The following is a 21,041-nucleotide window of genomic DNA, read 5'->3' as shown; positions in this document are numbered from 1 at the left end:
ATGGGGAGTATATACGCATGTAATTCTGCATACATACTATGAATAGTAACGTTTTTAATTGTCTTGCATTTTTTAAGAAAAAAACATACTTCTTTAACCCTTAACTCGAACCATGTTTTTTTATGCATAATCTGAACCACACGATCTGTCAGACCAACACACATGTTTCCTTTTTATGCATCCAATTTATTTATTTTTTGGTAATAATAACACAAAATATATATTATGTAAGCCTTAACTATCAACTTCCAATTATTTTATCTATGTAAGGTTCAATAAATAAGAAGGAATATTTATTGTTCATTTAGAACACAGTAAAAATTGGTCTTCTTGCAGCATTTTTTGAGAACATGCATAGCATATTTTCATGATCGGATTTAAAAATTGAGGACTACAAAAAAAATATAACAAATGCCCTTAGCTCTTATTTTGATGAGTGCAATGATGATGTTTTGGCAGTTAACCACTTCTCCATGTGTACGGGTTGCCTTTCACGCTGCCAAACTAAAACTGCGGAGCTAGCTGAGGGGCATCTGACACGTCAGGTGTAGTTGGCAGAACAGGTAATGACACACATAGGAAATTTACAGTCATCCAGAATTCTTTTTCATCATCATCACTACTTGTTCCGGAATCTCCATCATCCTGTGACTCAGGAGAATAAATGGGATCAGCATCAGAGTTGTTGACTATCATCCTCGAGTTCAGACTCTTTGTTTTCTAATAGTTCCCTCCCTAACACATTCGTGAAAATAATTGTCTGTGACTTGGAAAATGGCTCATTTTCTTTGTTGGTCCATGGAAACACTGTTCACAAAAATACTAGGAGAGAAAAAAAAAAACCACTCTCAACAAATGTACACAACTCGAACCACGCGGTATTACGGACCGGGGTGATTCCAACATAATCCAAACTACCCAGTCTCACAGACCCTGTATCCTCACAAAAAGCTACCGTGCCGATCAGTATTGAAAACCATTGATATGGTTTGACTCGTACAGAGGTAAAGGATATGGTGGGGGGGAGGTACTGGAAGTTTCAGAGTGCAGAGTACAACAGTGTTGCCGCACGAGCCCGATGAAATTTTCAGGGGGTCTGTCAGATCGATGGTTCGGGATAAGGGTTTTTTCGAATATGCAATAACTAAGCACATAAATTGTCTGTAATTTGTGAAATACTTAAGAATTTATAGTTCTTTTATCAATTCAGTAAATATCTACAGAGACTGTCGATACACATCATAATGTTTGGGACAGTTTTCTTTTATTCATGTATGTTTTCACTTCATAAATCTTTTTTACACCTTAGTAACTTTTCTGCACACTGAATGTTCATGAACAGCCTCATTTTCTAATTTAACATTTAAAAAATATCCATATGGACAAAGTTAATACCCAGCGGAAGATTCATGTCTCCATCACTTTTTGTTTGAAAGTTACATTACTTTCAAAGATGCTCGACTTTTTGGACACCCTGTAGAAAAAATGTCAAACATGCGTTTTTTTTGGTTCCTACACCATGTAAAATTATTTAGCTAATTCCAAAATATGACATTAAGAACCTCTAAACTCTTAACTAACACTGCAAGCGAAATGGTTTATCTGCAATTGGTAACAAGCCAAAAAAGCTGGCTTTCTATTGAAAAAATGTCCATTTAAAAACCCACCTTTTTTGCAACTGTACATGCAAGCAGGATATATTACATATTTTCTTTCACTCTTAAAATCAGCATTGTGATATTTGCTCACATTATATATAATTATCTGCACTTTGCTGTAATTTTCTTTAGGCTGCCTTTCTGCACATGCAAGTCAACAGAACATGCATTTGTAATTTGTTCCAGGGCAAAATTAATCTTAATCACTTATTTTCCCTTTTTGTGTAAGGGGTAACATTGCCTTGCCATTCTATGTTTGCACCAAAAGAAACAGTGAGCAGTGATTTTCTTTTGTGGTCTCAAGGTGTACCAGGGGCTAAAATCCGCTGATGCTTTGCATCATAATATGGGAACTTAAGTACAGGTTACTTCACAGTTCATCTGTATTCACTTGTTGGTTTCTCAGAAACATGACACAGTGTTGGTGTCAGTAGTTGATGTGAATGGACATCCTGCAACTCTTTTGTGTCCAACTCTTGCCTGACTTCTGTGAACATGTTAAATGATTCAAATACACTTCACCCTGGAATAGCACTTTCCAAAATATTGTGACACAAGCCTTCGGTGGATTACATCGCCTGGCAAAACATTCAGACCACAAAAAATTAATCGCTCCTTGCTGTTCTTTGTTGGTTCAAACAATGAGTGGAGCATAGATGTGTGCATGGGGGGGGGGGGGGGGGGAGCAATTGCCCTCCCAGTCTTGGACGTCTGCAATTTTTTTCCACGGAGGGACAAGAAGGATATTTTTCCATGGGCATATTACCCTGATAAAAGTGTTGCACCCTCAAAAAACACCATTTGGATTTGAAATGATGCCATTAATGTAAATTACTATAACTGAAATCAAATTATATGTGTGAAATGTATACTTTTAGGTTAACATTCGATTTCTAAGGGGAAGTGTGGCCATCCTTGCCTCCCCTTCCATATGTTCATGTCCCTCCTACATTATTGTACTTTCACCTAGAAATTTAGTGTACAAAAAAAAAAGGTAAAGTGCTCCCCTGTGCAAAGCACCACGCCATAAAGGCGTATAGGGGGTGTGGGAGTAACGCCCCACACTTTCTTGATCCGGTCGTGAGTGGGGGTGATGTGATCAGCATCACGCCCCTGACCGCCTTTACCCCCCAGGGTTTCCCCCAGGTACCCATGTTATTCGACGCTGGGTGGGCGCCGGGGCCGCTTCCATCATTAGAAAAGTTCCCGGATTTGAACCGGCCGGGGATCGAACCCGGGACCTTTAGCATGGTAGTCAGACGCGTTACCGACTGAGCCACCGCGGCCACCAGAAATTTAGTGTACAGGAATCTTATTGCCATTATTAAACAATTAAGTATTTTCAAGACGATTAAAGTTCAAAGCAACTACAGGTGAAAGGGGTGCAGTGGCATAACCACAAGGGGCAAACCTTGGATGGAAATCAATACTAGGGGGGCAAATATTGAGGTAAATGAAAGCAAGACTAGTAGAATGTAAGAGTAGCAGGACAATAGGATACTTAAGATGGAATTAGTTTTCACATCTTTCTTGCATTATTTCTTCCAGACGGTCAAGAGCACCTTCCGGGGGACACAAAGGGCCACTTGCCCTCCTTGATATCAAATTTTATACAAATAAAAATACATTTCATAAAATTTTCTTGTAGTCTTGGCAAGTTCAGAGCTGTAGCTAGGGGGCGGTGGGAGTTTACCCTAGGTGCTGAACAATGTAAATGAAAAAAGTTTTCGAAGAGAATGCCATGGTGCCCCATGAATTTTTTTTATGCCATATTTAATCAATATTGTTTTCAGTTTACAAAAATTTCGATCAGAAAATTTTCTTGCTCGCTTTGCTTGCAATTTTATTGTTTTTGGAATGCATTATAAATTACCAGAGAGAGAAGTTATAAGTACTAAGTACTTTAGACCCTTGCTTCTAAACAGTTTTGTTTTAAATGCATGAACACAATTGTTTGGAGGAAAGGAGCACAGTGCTGCACACGCACGCACGCATGCACGCACGCACGTATACATACATACATACAGATACATACATACAGATACATACATACATATACATACATACATACATACATACATATACATACACACATACATACATATACATACATACACACATATACATACATACACACATATACATACATACACATACATACATACATACACATACATACATACATATACATACATGCACACACCCACCAATGCAATGAAACTAAAACCATGAGATAAAATGAGGTTTTTCTTTCCCAACTCAACTTCCATCAAGCCTTTGCCCCCCTCTCCCCTAATCAGAGGGTCTGCGCACACTTATGGAGTGGAGCAGCTACGCTTACCCTGCAACAACTAGAAAAGAGAATAGATGATGAAGTTCAAATATGTGCTACAAGAATGACAAATCATTACACTATTGATATACCATGCAGAAAGTACTATGGCCAACCTAAAGAAAATTACAGCAAAAACGCTGATAATTATTGATTGGCTCTAACATATTATGCCTAATAGGTAAAATAGTATTAATATTTATTGACTATATTTGTGTTATCATGATTACATCTCCATTAACAGTCAATTCTACTATTCTTTCTTTTCAATGATTTGCACATATCGGTCATTACATACTAGGAAGTGTAACTACATTTGTCTCTTGTATTATTTTTTGCAGATACCTGAACACAGGCTATGTGGTAGGACAGGTGCAGAATGTCCCAAGAACAGTTATGTATTTACTAGTATCTACAGGAAAGTTGAGTGTGCCGGATCAGCCAAAAGATAATACAGAATGTGTCAATAGCGAAGGAAAACTTGAGGCTAAATCCTCACCAAAAAAACGTAAAACCACTAAAATCCCTAAAACCAAAGCACATATTGAAGATTCCAAGGGTGATAACGAAGATTTATCTAGCAAGGAACATTTCATGGCCCAATCACCATCCATCAAGGTTGACACAAAAGAAAAACCCAACCTTTTTAATTGTTCTATTTGCAACAAGGTTTTTGCTCATAAACATAATGTCAAAGTACATATGAAGCTTCATGGCACAGAGAAGCCATTTAAGTGTTCAATTTGCAACAAAGAATTTAATAAAAATTGGAATCTCAAAGTGCACATGAGGCGTCACACCAAGGAGAGACCATTTAATTGTTTGATTTGCAACAAAGAGTTTGCCCGTAAAGATATCCTTAAGATACATATGCAGCTTCACAGCCAAGAGAAACCTTTTCTTTGTTCAATTTGTGGCAAAGATTTTGCCCGTAAAGGAGATCTTCGTATCCATACAAACCTTCATAGTGATGAGAAGCCTTACGTTTGTTCAGTTTGCAACAAAGGTTTTGCTCGTAAATTATATCTTAATATGCATGTGAGAATTCACAGTGAAGAAAAGCCTTTCAATTGTACAATTTGCAACAAAGGTTTTGCCAGGAAAGATAACTTTAATATACATATGACACGCCATAGCAATTGTTGAATTTTTGACAAGGATTTTCCCTGTGAAGATAACTTTAACCTTTACTGGACAAAGCCTCCCGAGACGATGACTTTCCAAGTGCATTCTTTGCAAACTTACAGCGATGTACAAAAAAATCGTAGAGAGTTGAAATCTGTTTTGTCTTTCGGGGCTTTTAGCAGAGATGAAATTTATACTTTGTATCTCCCAATAATGACAGTTATGGGAAGAAAACTGGAGCCACAATAGACCAAAGTAAATGAAGAAAATGTGTGTGTAGCAGTGTACATTCCCGCAGTCATCTAAGTTTAGTCGAAAATACTTCTTGGGGAAGAAATAAAAACAATGTATGAGAGCAGTCTTCCCAGCTTATGGAAAGAGTGTGCCTCAATTTAGCTTCTAGCGTCAGACCTATAGATGCTGGCTTTACCAAATATGGAGGGAAGCACGACAAAAGACCACTCTTTGAGGATATGTACATTCGATCCTAGAAGAAAAAAAAAACTTGCAACAATTTTGAAAGTCTCGATTGTCGGAGAATTTTGAAATTTGCACATTACCCGTGGACTCCTAACTGTCCCACATTGTTGAAAGTGTTCTTTCATTCTCATCATTATGTTTAAAAGTGAAATTTATCAGCGTAGAACAGTCGTTGTGGAGCTGTAACTCATTTCATAGAACCTATCTCATAATACTCAAAGGTAAACAGAGAACTTTTTCAAACTCTGCTTGTTGATGATATTAACAGTGGATATATTGTTTTGTAATTCAAGTATATCATACTTTCATATCTATACTTAAGAATAGGGCATGGATATTTATGCACTTAAAATGACTAAAATATGGATTGATGTATGCACTAAAAAGATGCAAAACATGCAAATAAATGTGCACTTTATGTAAACAACTTTTTTAAATGTTTTTTTTTTTTTCAGTTACCGCGAAAAACCCTTCACGTAGATAGATGTATCTACATCTTTCAGCTTGCAGAATTTAGCATGTAATAAATGTAAGAAGATACAGTTCTGAATTCTTTCACAAACTCCTGTTTACTGTACACTACTGTTTTACTAATAAGAGAAAAGTGACATTCCTTACAGATCATTATTGCACTTGATTACAACATGACATCTCAAATCCCAACCTTGGCATGAGTGTGTGTTGAATATGAATTTTAGTGTAAAAGTTTGATTTTCTTCTTCCTTTAACTTTCATTATTGGGAGGTACAATGTATAAATTTCACCTCTGCTAAAATCCCTTTCATTCCTAAACAAAACAAAATCGATTTCATCTCTACAACAATTAGTTCTCCAGCTACATTTCTTTTTTTTTTTGGTATAATGTTACTCTGTCCACTGAAGGTTAATGGTTATTTTAATTGACAGTCCATTGAGGGAAATGTTCCTAATTTTGGCTTAATTTAATTTACATAGACTACAACTATACGTACGTACGTATGCGTGTGTGTGTGTAAAAATATTAAATTACAATGTCTGCTTGGCTTTATGTGACTTTTACCCCCTAGACTAGATGATGATTTAGGAAATATTGAGTTATCCAACATTCATCCAATACCATGAACTCGCATGAATTCAGTCCAGGAAACCTAACTTGCTAAATGCAAGACAAAACACCATTGAGTTATGAAATATAAAATTTAAAAATTCTGCATTCATAGCATGGCACAGTGGTTGCGTCGTTGCCTTGTAATCAAAGAGTCCCAGGTTCGATACCCGGTGGAGGCACATAGTGGTTCGGATACCACTTTAATCTGTAGGTCAAGTCCCGATTAGTGTACTTAAAACACCAATTCAATCAACCATTCACCCGGAACTACAGACCGTGTGCGACCAATAAAGGGTTACTGGAAAATATCTAGAAACAAAGAAACTTCATTTTATAATGTGATTTTTTTTTGTTTGAAGTTTTTCATCCTGTATCCGCAACAGTTAATGAAATGTGAGGAACAACCTAAAATATGTTCTCATATTGCAATATGCTTGTGATATCAAAGCTTTGACTTCAGTCAGGGGTACTGGACACACTGCGTGAATTAAACATTTGCTTTGGGGGGGGGGGGATGTGCACTCCAAGGCCTTCCATAGGATTTTTTCTTGGGGGGTAGTAAGATTTCATATCGTGCTCTTTAGTCAACTTGTATTGTTGTTGTTTTGTTGTTGCTATGTTATTATTATTATTACGAGAGTTACAGCAAAAGTCATGGCAACTATTTTTTTCCCATGATAATGCGGGTGAGGCAAGAAATTGTAAAATATACAATTGGAAGGTCACGATATATGCTAATGTTTAATGTATAATTTTTGAACAACATAGAGATCTGTATCAGGATAGAGAAAGAGACAAAATACGTGCAGTCACAGGTCATCCTGAATGTTGCATATTGCCAGTTGCTTCTTTTCCATGCCCGATTGCTGATGCCCACCTTGCAACAGTTTGATATGGTAGAGCATCATTTCCTAAAGCTTCCACAAGCTTAGTCTGACATTCTCTCATGTTCCTTCCACGGAGAACTGCTTTTTTCACATAAGAACGCTGTTTAACATCCTGCACGACTGTCAAACATGCACTGACTTCCCACTTCCGTCAGTTCAATGTCTTGGTAGCCACTGCCACCTAGTGGTGTCACAATAAATTGCATGTGATGGGGTCTCCACTGTATATTTTAAAATTTCTTGCCTGACCTGCATTATCGTGGGGAAAAAATGGTTGCCATGACTTTTGCTGTAACCCTCATATTATTGTTATTATTATTATTATTAACTTACAATTCATAAAATTCCAATTGAATTTAAAATGTTTTGCCACTGTATGCTATCTAAATAGAAACTGGATTCACCTTGCTTCCTTTCCATAAACATCTATCACTTTGTTGATGAACAGTTCTTTGTCTTTTTATACTTTTTCACAAAACACACAAAAAACAGATATCACTTAATCTACTGCCCTTCATGGTACATCGGATCCATGCTTTTACATGCTGAAGGGTAGGCATACTGCTTAAATGATTGAGACTAGTTTCTTGGGTTGTTTGTAAAATAAGAGTATTGCATTAGACCACTTTCACTCGAAAATACTTGATCGTACTGCACTTGTAGTGGAATGGTTGACAACGTTCTGTATTTCAGAGCCTATTAAGAAGCATTGTCAACCTAAAACCTATACATGGAAGGAAACCACTCTATGCAATTACAATTCTGAATAATAATGCTGGCTTAAACGTCCAATATAAGAAAAATTCATAACTTGAGATGTATTTGAGATATTTCTACAGATTTTAGTTCTACAAAAAAGAGTAACTCAAAATGTTTTTTTTACATACCTAGTATGATTCGATAGGTTTGTGGCGCGACTGACGTCTAATCTGTATTATATCTCTCTCCATGTGTTGTTCAGCATTGCAGGCGTAACATTGTGGATAGCTGCACAAAAACAATGGCGCAGATCACGTAGATCACGAACTGGTGTTTGATACACTTTGCAACCTGCCTTTGAGTGCAAATCTTTATATTACACCACAGCTAATTATCTTTGCAGGTAGGGTTCGTTTTAGAAAGGAAACCAGACAGCGAGCCTTCCAATGGATACAATTAATAAGATTATATTATATGTTATTTCTTTACATGAAAATAATAGTTGAGACTACATGAGAATATATTCATATAGAAGTAATCGAACTTTTACATAAATTTCATTTGCTCTCTTCTTGATTCCAGTTCTTATTTGTTTGTTGTCACTTTCACATTCACAATTCATAGTTTATTCTCCCTTTATACACTTCCTCAGACTTCCTTCTGACCTTGGACTCAGACTTCCTTCTAGACCTTTACTTGGACTTCCTTCTGGATATGGGCTTGAACTTCCTTCTGGCTTTGGACTTCCTTCTGGACTCAGACTTCCTTCTAGATTTGGACTTGGACTTCCTTCTTGGACTTATCTTCTTATATCACTAACCTTTTGCTTTATTAATTGTCCTATTCATGTTGACTTTCCAGTAAATCCCAGAAAGTTTTGCCCTTTATTTTCCTAATACTAATATCAAGTTCAATCAAGTAACCTGCCTTGGGGTGTCGATTTGAACGTGCCACCACTAACAAATACAACAAAGTGTAGACTTGGTGCCAAACGATTGAAACGTGCAGCCAAGTTGGTGCTGTGATTGTGACGTGCAGCCAAAAGGTGCTGTGGGTCATGACTGGAACGCACTACCACTGGTGTAATCAAAACTTCCACAAAGGGGATCGTATTAATCCAACAAATCCAAGATTTGTTAGGAGACACACATTTATATCTGTACTTTCACTTCTTTAAATTTCTAATCACATGTTTCATTTCTCAAGTATTTTTATTAATTTAGTATCTTTATATCTTTTTTTCTTATCTTATACCGTATTATATTATTGTTCATCTTCCCAATGTACTTTGGCGCTTATTTACACTCATTCGTGTATGGGGGTTATTCATACGATCAGACAATTCGATTATAGATGGCGGGGAAAGAACTTCCGGTTTGGGCAATTTCCCAATGTAAACAAGTGGAATACAAATCATCACCGAGCTTATTTTCTTATAAAAGATCGGATACAAAATTGATCACTTGAAATTCTTTAGTGATATAGAGAAACAAAGGTACCTAGAAAAGATTGGCAATTTCCCGGATCCTTTGGATGAAGATTTACGGAAAAATAATACTATTTTCCAAGACAATGTTGATCTTCTACCAACAGTTTCGTGTTAAGCCTTGTGCAGGTTGACATAAAGCTTGCATGAATTATAAACATTGAAATACTTTAATTTTACAACAGTAAAATGTATAATTTTCGACTTTGTGTAGTCAAACACAGCCCTTTTAATTTTATCATATGTCTTGATAGAGAGAGCGTCATCAGAATTTTTTGTAGGGGGTAAAGGCCAGTAATAAAAGTAGAATAGTAGAAATAATAATAATAATAATTACAACTGTTATAAATGTTAGACAATAAATAATTAGTAAACTAATGAAAGAAACAAATTTTATTCGAAATTTATTATTATTTATTTATTAATGTTTTTCAAGTGCATATCCAGTACAACAGTTACAATACTTAAATGCACAGTTATTGTATTATATTATTAACTTTTGCAAGTGTCGTTCAAGAAAAGACTTTAGAAGTTAGTAAAAAATTTACTAATAAAGTTTACAAATTACATTGATTACATTAAATTATAAAATTATAATTTTTGCAATTTTGAATCATTATAAACAGTTCCAATTTTTTGTATATATAGTCAACACATGTGCGACACATAAAAATATTTTCAGGCCTTCCCCATGGTGCAGTGGTAGCGTCGTCCCCTTGTAATCAAGGGGTCCCGGGTTTGATACCCGGTGCATGCACATAGTGGTTCAGATCCCACTTTAAACTGTAGGTCCAGTCCCAATTAGCCTTACTGTCCATAAAGTGGACTTAAAACACCAATTCAATCAATCAACGTAAAATATTTTCATTTGAATTACTCCCGTGATGTAGTGTCGACTATAGAGCCTATTCCCTCGTGTTTGTGTCCAGTCTTTTTGCTTTCCGCCTGAATTCACTGATTTTTCCGTATCGGATCTGTCAGAAAACTATGCATAGATACCCGAGTAAATAATATTTGTTCCCAACCTCGTGTTGTAACCAAATGACACACAATGATTGTTGCCTTTTCTTAAGAACTGCCCTTGCACCTTTGAACTCCATGTTATTCCATTGAAACCGGAAGTAAAGTTTCCACCTGCACCAAGGAAGCACAGAAATTTAAACATCCGGTGAATAGCCCCTATATTACAGCAATCTTCTGTCTTGCATGCCTTGTGCTGCCATCTCTGTTTAACATTCGTAATCACTCATGTTCATCAGACTCATTGGGTACGTAACCCAATATTCCCCTTGTTGGCCATAAAAGAATTTCATCTTAATATATGAAGATAGAAAAAAATTTATTCTTTCTAATTTACACATACGTACATCTATATTTAAAATCTTCCTTCTAAATTTCTTCTTTCCTTCATCTATTCTTCGATCTTCAGCAATCTTCACATTGGATTCACAAAACTCCCTATGTATACACAGCTCTCCTTTTCACAAACTCTATTTAGCATTCGCATCATCTTCGTTTGGCTTTTATTTCTTTGCTTTCTTTTCAGGAACTGGCACATCTTTACTCTTTTGTTTCTCCTAAGATGCTCTATTTTTATAGTTTCTGTAACACTCAACTCTTTCCTTATCGACAAATATCAGTCTTTTTCTGTACATGACAAACATACATTAAGGAGATCTATGCTCTTAATAAATTAATTCCTACGTTTCAATAGCACATTTTTCGCTTCTTCTGTCTCTACTTCAGGGACATTCTTTCGTGAATGGTCTTCATCTTATGTATCATTGACATATACATTATAATTATCTTTCATTTTCACTATTCATTTCTATAACTCATATGTTACCCTTCGCCTTACATAGCATATTCATTTACATTAATTGTCTTCTTGCCCTCCTTTCATTAAAGTAGGTCATGTCCAGCCTACTTCTCTCAAAACGTTCCACCATTGGCATTACACATCCTGCTGTTTGGTAAGGTTGAGTTGTCAGTGAAACTTATTCCTTGGAGATTCATATTCCCATCAACAGTTCTTAAGATATTACGTTCCCTTTTCTACTGGGATGACTAATCTTATTCTTAACCTTGTCTGATGTCTTCAAGTGAGCTTGTGAGTCTTTTATCTGAATAATCTTTTGGCCTCTATTTAACTTCTAAACATATAGTTTCTTCTTTGAACAAAATCTCTGTTTTATCCATGTTAGATTCTTTGATTAACTATAATTTCTTCTATTTACAAATATTTACATATAGATTACTTCTATTTACAGTTTGACGATATTACTACATTTTCATCTGTTTGCCATTCTACTGGGTATTCCATTTAGAATGCAACCCGGAGTTGGGGATAGTACAACTTTTGAACTTTAAGTGGTACACATATAATCCTTATACCAAATTGAAGCCTTGTTCATGCATATATTTTTAAACCAGGGAAGAATTATTTGATTTCATTAGTGTCCATGCAGTGTTGCCAGATGTAACGGGAAGTGTAAATGAAATTTTTAAGAAAGCATGAAAAATGGCACATAACACACATGTACAGACTTGCCGTCGGTAATTTTCAGTTTGGTTAGGTGGATTAGCTCGGCATCTATGGCAGTGAAAAAAGAAATGTTCATTTCTACCGATAGCCAATTGGAGGAGGCATCTTAAAGGGGGAACTAGGAAAATTGTTGTTTTTAGAAATTAAGACTGTACATTGGCAACACTGTTGGTGTTTCAGTGCCACAAAAGGTGTGTTTCGAAACTGTATACATCATGCAATTACTGAAAACAATATAAAAGAAACTTGGAAATTTTCATGAAAATAGTGTTACTTACATGCACCTGGCAACCATGCGATGCATCAGGAATAGAATAGGACTGGCCTTTCCTCTGTTTCTTTCCAAGCTGGGGGGGGGGGGGGGGTGTAATCTCGTGACAAATCCTGCGTCTTGCTGGAATATCACGTCACGAGGAAGTTGTGGCACAACATACAACTCCCAACATATCCAGGTTATTTGCTATATTAACGGTATGCTCTGCGAATAAGTATGGCCCTAAAGCCCTGTTGTTCAACAATGCACACCAGACATACACTTTTGGAGAGTCACGTTCGTGTTCTCTCACTACACGGGGTGGTTCCGTTCCCGAGATGCGACAGTTGTGTTTATTCACCTTCCCGGAAGTGTGGGATGTTCACTCATCTGAAAAACAAAGCGAATCGAGGTATGCTTGGTTTTCATCAATTTTAGCAATAATTTTTTCTCGCGAATGCTTTCCGCACCGGCTTGTCCTGAGGTTTGAGTTTCTGACAAAGGTGCAATTTGTATGCCCGTAGGCACACCCGTTTATGGAGAACATCATGTACTGTTGACTTAGGTACCTGTAATTCCCTACTTGCTCGTCAGACAGACTTCCTAGGACGTGTCGATTTCTTCAACACTAGCCTCTGAAACTGCATGCTTTGTGTGGTGGCCCGACATTGACATTGGGAACATTGTCACTTGGTTGTAATTGACACTCACGCTGAAAACGACGTTGTACAAGTGTTACAGACTTCGGCTCGGCAAAAGCTAGCACACAGAAAACCTTCTGTTGTGGAGTCCACATTGCTACTGGTGCGTTTGTGCTTGCTTCAAACAATGCGTTATGCGCATGTGTATGTGCGGAGCAACCACACAGAAAAAAACATTTTGAGTTACTCTATTTGTAGAACTAAATACATCTCAAGTTATGATTTTTTTTTAATTGGACAGTTAAGCTGGGCACACTGTATTATCATGTAAGGCTCAAGTACAATATATATGAAAGTATGCAATATTTACATACCGAAATGTAGAGTGGTTACACAGACCTCCCTAAGCAATTACAAATATTGTATCACAGTGCAAGAAGTATGTATACATCATTGTTCATTTACAGAAAAGGATTATAATATTCTGCAAAATAATAAAATGCAGTCATAACATTCAATCGAACATCATTTCAATGTGAAAATAATTGTAAAAACATAAAATGTCAGTCTAGGTAGTTTTAGCCCATAATCATCTATTTCATTTTCACATAGCTCGGTAAGATATACAAATCTGCATTTTAACATGGAGATGATGACTATGTTCACTTATTTTTCAATTTCACATCGTCTTTTACTTAAGCAAAAAACGCTCATTGCAGCACACTAGTAAATATGCTTGATATAGTCTTTGTATATCACAACATGTTGGTTTGTAGAGGTTGACAAATTCTGTAAGTAAAAAATATAATGTATTTCTGACATTTGCATTCTTGTGAAATCAGCAATCAGTTTCAATGGTTAATGGCAGAATCTTAAATATAGGTTGTATTTTTCATTTTGTATTTATAGTCTGCATGTAATATCATGTCTTTTTATAATAAAACGTTACACGTGAATTTATCATTATTTTTTATTATTATGGATATATCCGAAGATCGACATTGAAATTCATGTTTAACTATTCATTTCAATGAGAAGTCTTTCAACACTTTAGCTGCCATGTGTAAGAAGTTCTTTTGGAGGGGGTGGACACCCATTATGGCACCCGGCACACTTCCCTCACAAACTACGTTCCTACAGTATGTCATTAATGCAATGTTGTAACTAAAATGTTGGAAGCCTAGCCATTGTATTTCTTGTGCTGTGAGGGCAATTACAATTATGAACTCAGAAAATCCACACTGTGTGGAGAAGATTTCAAGCTTTCGAGAGCTAGAAGTGAGTTCTACCCTGAAGATGAAAGTGACATTATCTCTCAAAAGCTTGGAATCTTTTCCACAACAACAGCTGGCCCCCACGACCGAGTGGTTGGCACATCGCACTACGATTCCAGGGCTGCCAGGTTCGAATCCTGACTAAGGCATGGATGTTCGTGACTGTCCATTCATCAGTGTCATCATCACTTATCCCCATCTTCACAAATTTGCCAACAGTAGCACAAAAGGGGGTCCTCTCCGATGGTGTAGTGATAATTTAGCCTTTAGCTGATTAGCCTTTCTGTGCATAAAGTGGACTTAAAAACCATCATTCAATCAAAGTAGCACAAAAGGCGAAGTAAAGTAAAGCAAATCAAGCAAGCAATCAATCTTTTCCACAACTCACCTGGTCTCCATAGAATATACACAACTCCTATATGTAATTACAAGCAGGTTTCATTGCATATCGAGATATTCATGAATATACAGGGTGACTGGTAATTAGATGTATTCCCTTAAAGGGGTTAAAGTAGAGACAATTTGCAATAAATTTGACCATATGATACCCCATCTGAAAATTAGTTGTTTTCGAGATAATCGAATTTCTATTGTTTTTTTTTTTTTAAAAAATGACAATTTTGCACATAAAAAGATGAATTGAGAAAAAACTGCTCATTGTATGGAACTTATTTCAGAGTTTTCTTATAGCTAACTTTTCTAACGATGGAAGCGGCCCCGGTGCCCACCCAGCGTCGAATGACATGGGTACCTGGGGGAAACCCTGGGGGCTAAAGGCAGTCAGGGGCATGATGCTGATCACATCACCCCCACTCGTGACCGGATGAAGAAAGTGTGGGTCGTTACCCCCACACCCCCTATACACCTTCATGGCATGGTGCTAAGCACAGGAGAGCACTTTACCTTTTTTTTTACCTTATAGCTAACAAATAAGTGGTTCGTTGAAAAAAAAAGTTTTTCCCAAATAACAATCACATGTAAGTAACGGGTGGGTCTAAACTTACAAGTGATGATAAAAAAATGCAATCTTAGTTTACTTGGCAATGTGTTAATAACAAAAATGGTATGACACGAAGCATACTAATTACTTTAATTACTTCCTTGTGTTATCTGCTATCAAACAAGGTACAAATGTTGCTAACATTCACAATTGTGTACAAGAAATAATACTTCATTCATCTTCATGTGAATGGAATCAATGAACAATACAATTAGAGAACATTACACGTCTTGCTCAAAGTGGGCACCTCCGTTATGAATGCAGGCACACAGGTTTTACGAACATTTGGTCTCTTAACTCCTGATGTGATGGTGTCCTTGATGTGTTGACCAGCTGTTAAGATCCTCTCCCTGAGCTCTTCTTGCGAGTTTACCGGTGCCTTGTAAACTAAGTCTTGTCATGTGGTTCCAAATGTAAAAGTCACAACGCGTCAAATAGGGGGATCGAGCCAGCCAGGGAATCGGGCCACCTCGGCCAATCCATTTCTTTGGGTAATTGTCATCCAGTCACTGTCGCAAGCCCAGGCAGAAGTATGGGTGGGCGTCATCAACAATCATTTGATCGAGCCATTTTGCCTGCCCCAAATCTTAAATGGCATCACTTATGAACATTTTTTGAGGAACGGGATGGCAATGTTGTTGGAGGATGTGCCTCTAGCTACAAGATGTGACATGATTTATCAGCATGATGACTGCCCGGCTCGATCCCCCGATCGATTTGGCACTTTGTGACTTCTACATTTGGAGCCACATGAAAGACTTGGTTTACAAGGCACCGGTAAACTCGCAAGAAGAGCTCAGGGAGAGGATCTTATCATCTGGTCAACACATCAAGGACACCATCACATCAGGAGTTAAGAGACCAAATGTCCATAAAAACCTGCGTGCCTGCATTCATAACAGAGGTGTCCACTTCGAGCAAGACGTGTAATGTTCTTTAATTGTATTGTTCATTGATTCCATTCACATGAAGATGAATGAAGTATTATTTCTTGTACACAGATGTGAATGTTAGCAACATTTGTACCTTGTTGGATAGCAGATAACACAAGGAAGTAATTAAAGTAATTAGTATGCTTTGTGTCATACCATTTTTGTTATTAATATGTTGCCAAGTAAACTAAGAGTGAATTTTTTTATCATCACTTGTAAGTTTAGATCCACCCGTTACTTACATGTGATTGTTATTTGTGAAAAACTTTTTTTTTTCAACGAACCACTTATTTGTTAGCTATAAGAAAACGCTGAAATAAGTTCCATACAATGAGCAGTTTATTCTCAGTTCATTTTTTTATGTGGAAAATTGTCATTTTTTTTTAAAAAAAAATAGAAATTCGATTATCTCGAAAACTACTAATTTTTGGACGGGGTAACATATGGTGAAATTTATTGCAAATTGTCTCTACTTTAACCCCTTTCAGGGAATACATCTAATTACCAGTCACCCTGTATACATCACGTGATATGTGGCATAAATCACTCAATATTCACGAAGCATACTGAAGTTTCATATATATATTTATATTTTCATGTTAAACTGCACTGTCACTGCTTTGTTTTTAGCATGCAATGTCTTTATTTAAAGCAAAGAAGCATATTTTTCAAACATAACTGCGAGAGCCATTATATACCTTGCACACGATGCTGAACGAAGGTATCACTTCCATATTACATAACCTGCATGTTATTGAACGAAGGTATCCCTTCTTCATCTTTGAATCCTTTAATGCATAGACAGGAATTTGAATGATTACTTCTTGAGCTTTAAAAGCGATGTTAGATATGAAAGATTTCTCATGTCTCCTTGCCACTTCAAGTAATATAAATGGCTTACCTGCTTACCTCAATACACATTGCAATAGCCAAGAATGCATAGTACGTTTGAACCACCTCTTTTCCTCTACGTGACAAGTTATCCAGACTTACTTCATCTGGATTTGAACATTGTACCACTTCTTCCAGCTATCTATGTCCAAATTTGCACAAATATAAATGCCAAAACATTCTACATCTGCACAGGTAAAAGCCTTTCCCTCTGGTGATACTTCTCACAATCTGCCACGGGTCACCATCTTGCAACTGCTCCTGCTCGTCTCCTGGAATCAGGTTGCCCAACTCGGTTTTCACACCAACCTCCGTTTTGAACAGTCACATCAATTAATAAGTTTTTAATGTTAAGAACCTTAGTATTACACCAAATGTGATTATAACAATACATTAGATACTTACTCCAATAATTTATGCATAGTTTCTGGATTTGATTTTATCATACCAAATGCAAAAGTTAGCTAACTCCTCACGATGCCTTAACTTTAACCTTTGTATAACATAACAATGAATCTTTTAACAATAACTGCCATAAAATGCATTGTTTAGTTAATGGATATTTAGGATGCTGTTTCGAACATCTCTCTTAATGAATGAAGAAGAGTGAGCCATCTCGCTGTGCCCAACATGCATACAACATCTACTGTGATCCATGCAAAGCATTTTGAACCTTTGAACCTTCGTACAGTGAACCTCTTGCATTTGTTTATCAATTACATTTCTTTCTTTCTTTTTTTTAAGTAAAATACTCAACCATTATGAATGATACGTTATAATACAATGGTACCACAGTTGCGACTGAGTTACTATTGAACACGAGTGTCGTTAATGCATACATAGTGTACAACATCAAACATCCAGATGCCAAGATGGATATTGCTTCTTTCAGAGAGATGTCAGTGGATCATTTCCTTCATCTACCTCCTGAAAGCAGATCATCGGGACATAGCATGAGAAATCATAGCAGAAAAAATCATAACAGAAAGCAACAAGGAAGAAAACACAAACTTCAAGAAACACTAAGAAAGGTGTTCGAGGGGTAGAAAAATAAGAAGACCTTGTGTGCATTGCTACGAAAAATGCTGCAAGGAAGAAGGATATAAAGTGGCTGTGAAGAAGGCAAAAGAAGTCACCACTTGCTGTGTTGAATGTCCATCGAAACCATTTGTATGTGTTGATTATTTTGCCAAACACATGGATGGGAAAATTTAATGATTTCTATTTTTTCTGTCATATTATTTACAACATTGGATTGATAAAAATATATATTTATACACGTAAAATAGTATAAACATAAAGTATCATATTATTATGAGAAACATTTCATTGCACAATTCATATTAATTGTGATAAAAAGTGGAAGGAAATCCAATGAAAAGTATTTAGTGTGATAAGTTTTTCTGTTATGTATGTTGTAATGTATACTAAATGAAAAAATAATGTTTTATAAATATATGATAAATAAAAGAAATGTAAATATAGAAACAAATGTAAAAAAATGGACAGAAATAGTTCAAGTGCACAAAAATATTTTAGCTAGTGCTAAAAGAAACAATAATCATGGAAATACCTAGTCATATCATAAATTCTGTTACAAAGTTGAGACAGAGATGGCAACACTGGTTGGCAAGGTAACCTCGCAATGTTGAATCAAACAACAACCAGTATTATTGTGTTTTTGGCTGTGGTAGCGAAAAGATGAATTTCACTGCAAGTCGAATGAAGTGTGGTGTATACAAGAACCATGTGGCAATAATCGCACTCCAAAAAATTGGCAAATCATCATCGGACATTTTCAACACCCTGAAAAAGCTGAATATCAGCAGGATGTTCGTGCATTGGACCATGAACATATACTGTGGCACAGGGACAATTAAGGCCCGCCCCTGGAAAGGTAGACCTCACAGCATGAGGAGCCAGAAGCTCATGAAAGCAGTGGCGGCGCAGATTCGATGAAATCCTGTCAGGAAACAAGCAGTGATAGCTCGAGAGCTGAACATTTCGAAAATGTCGATGTCGCGTGTGTTCCGAAGTGACCTAGGACTCCGTGCTTCTCGGCGAAGTACTGGTCATTTCTTCACTCCACAGTTTAAGGTCCAGAGAGAGCAGAAAACAAAAAGACTCCTTCAGCGTTACACAAATGGTGGTCACAGGAGGATCCTTTCATGGACGAGAAAATCTTCACAATTGAAGAGTCTTACAATCGTCAAAACGACCGTGTTTATGCCTCGACGTCCCAGGAAGCTCGTGAAAACATGCAATGGATCCTCAGAGGCCATCATCCCCCGTCAGTGATGGTTTGGTGGGGGGGTTTCGTATGATGGCACAACTGACCTCCACTTCTGTGAAAATGGTGTGAAAATGTCTGCAAAAGTGTACCAAGTGACAGTGTTGGAGTCACTTGTGAAATCGTTGACCTGCACCATGTTCAAGAATGTGCCGTGGAGCTTCCAGCAGGACTCAGTACCGGCAAAGACCACGCAGGAGTGGCTTGAGAGGAATGTGCCTGATGTCATTGCTCCAGCTGAATGGCCCTCCAACAGCCCCGACCTCAGCCCATTGGACTACAGGTTGTGGTCCATTTTGGAGGGCATGGTTTGTAGGAAGATGCATCCAAACCGTGCGAGTCTCAAGGGTTCTCTTGTGAAGGCAGTGACGGACTTTCCCCTAGAGACCGTGCATGCTGCGATCGATGACTGGCCTCAGAGACTTCAAGCCTGTGTGAAGACCAGAGGTGGCCATTTTGAACAGTGATTGGTGCTTTGTGTTTTCAAGACCTGTACCTTTATAACATTCAGATATTAATACATTAGCTTGCTCACTGTGCTTGTAGTTCATTATTAACTTTGTAACAGAATTTATAATATGACTAGGTATATTCACAAAAGAAAATAAATAAATATTTGGTGTAGGAATTAATTCGTGCACCTGGACAAGAGATGGCGTAACGAGCATATCGTCCCACAGTTCCGTGTATCCACACATGCGTTGAAAACTCCCGTCAGCGCGCATCGTTCGTAGTATAGGGCAGTTGATTGACGCGTCAACAACAGCATTTTGTAGTCAACTGAACATGGCGCAGTTCGTGCCAGATAAAGTGTTTTTGCGGGGTGTTCTGCTTCATTACTTTAACATGCAGAAAAGTGCTACCGAAAGTCATTGTATTTTGGTGGAAGTGTATGGTGACCGTGCGCTAGCTGAGCGAACGTGTCAGAAGTGGTTTGCATGGTTTAGAAGTGGTGATTTCGGCCTTAAAGACCAAGAGCAACCTGGACAGCCAAAAAAATTTGAAGACGAAGAATTGAGAGCATTGCTCGATCAGGATTCGTGTCAAACGTAGGAAATACTTGCAGAAGCATTAGGCGTTGATCAAACAACAGTTTCCAAACGCCTCAAAGCCATGGGAATGATTCAAAAGATGTCACATTGGGTTCCAGATGAATTGAAAGACAGAGACGTTGAAAGACGAAAAACCATTTGCGAATTGCTGCTTCAAAGACAGAAAAGAAAGGGGTTTTTGCATCGCATTGTTACTGGCGATGAGAAGTGGATCCATTATGAGAACCCGAAACGAAAAAAGGTCTGGGTGAAGCCAGGTGAACCAGGTCCATCACAACTGAAACGAGATATTCACTGTGCAAAGGTTATGCTGTGCATATGGTGGGATATGAAAGGTGTGGTGTACTGTGAGCTGCTGCAACCGGGTGAAACTATTAATGGAGAATGTTATCGGCGACAATTAATGCGT

General features: G+C 37.3%; 1 protein-coding gene across 5 annotated transcripts in view; it reads left to right on the top strand.

Moving 5' to 3' along the window:
- LOC145999609 (uncharacterized) overlaps nt 1-21,041 on the top strand; it is a 79,524-nt gene that overhangs the window by 33,470 nt on the left and 25,013 nt on the right. The window contains exon 4 of one of the 5 annotated variants that reach the window (XM_083136675.1): nt 4,332-7,189. The exons of the other annotated variants lie outside the window; for them this stretch is intronic. Coding sequence (XP_082992801.1) covers nt 4,332-5,136 — 805 coding nt within the window. The 3' untranslated portion in view covers nt 5,137-7,189. Of the gene's footprint in view, nt 1-4,331; nt 7,190-21,041 lie in introns of those variants that run through there. 5 annotated transcript variants of the gene reach the window in all.

Source organism: Lepisma saccharinum, chromosome 15, assembly GCF_977018435.1.
Source record: "Lepisma saccharinum chromosome 15, izLepSacc3.1, whole genome shotgun sequence".
Lineage (NCBI taxonomy): Eukaryota > Metazoa > Arthropoda > Insecta > Zygentoma > Lepismatidae > Lepisma > Lepisma saccharinum.
This window is presented reverse-complemented; position numbering and strand designations above follow the sequence as displayed.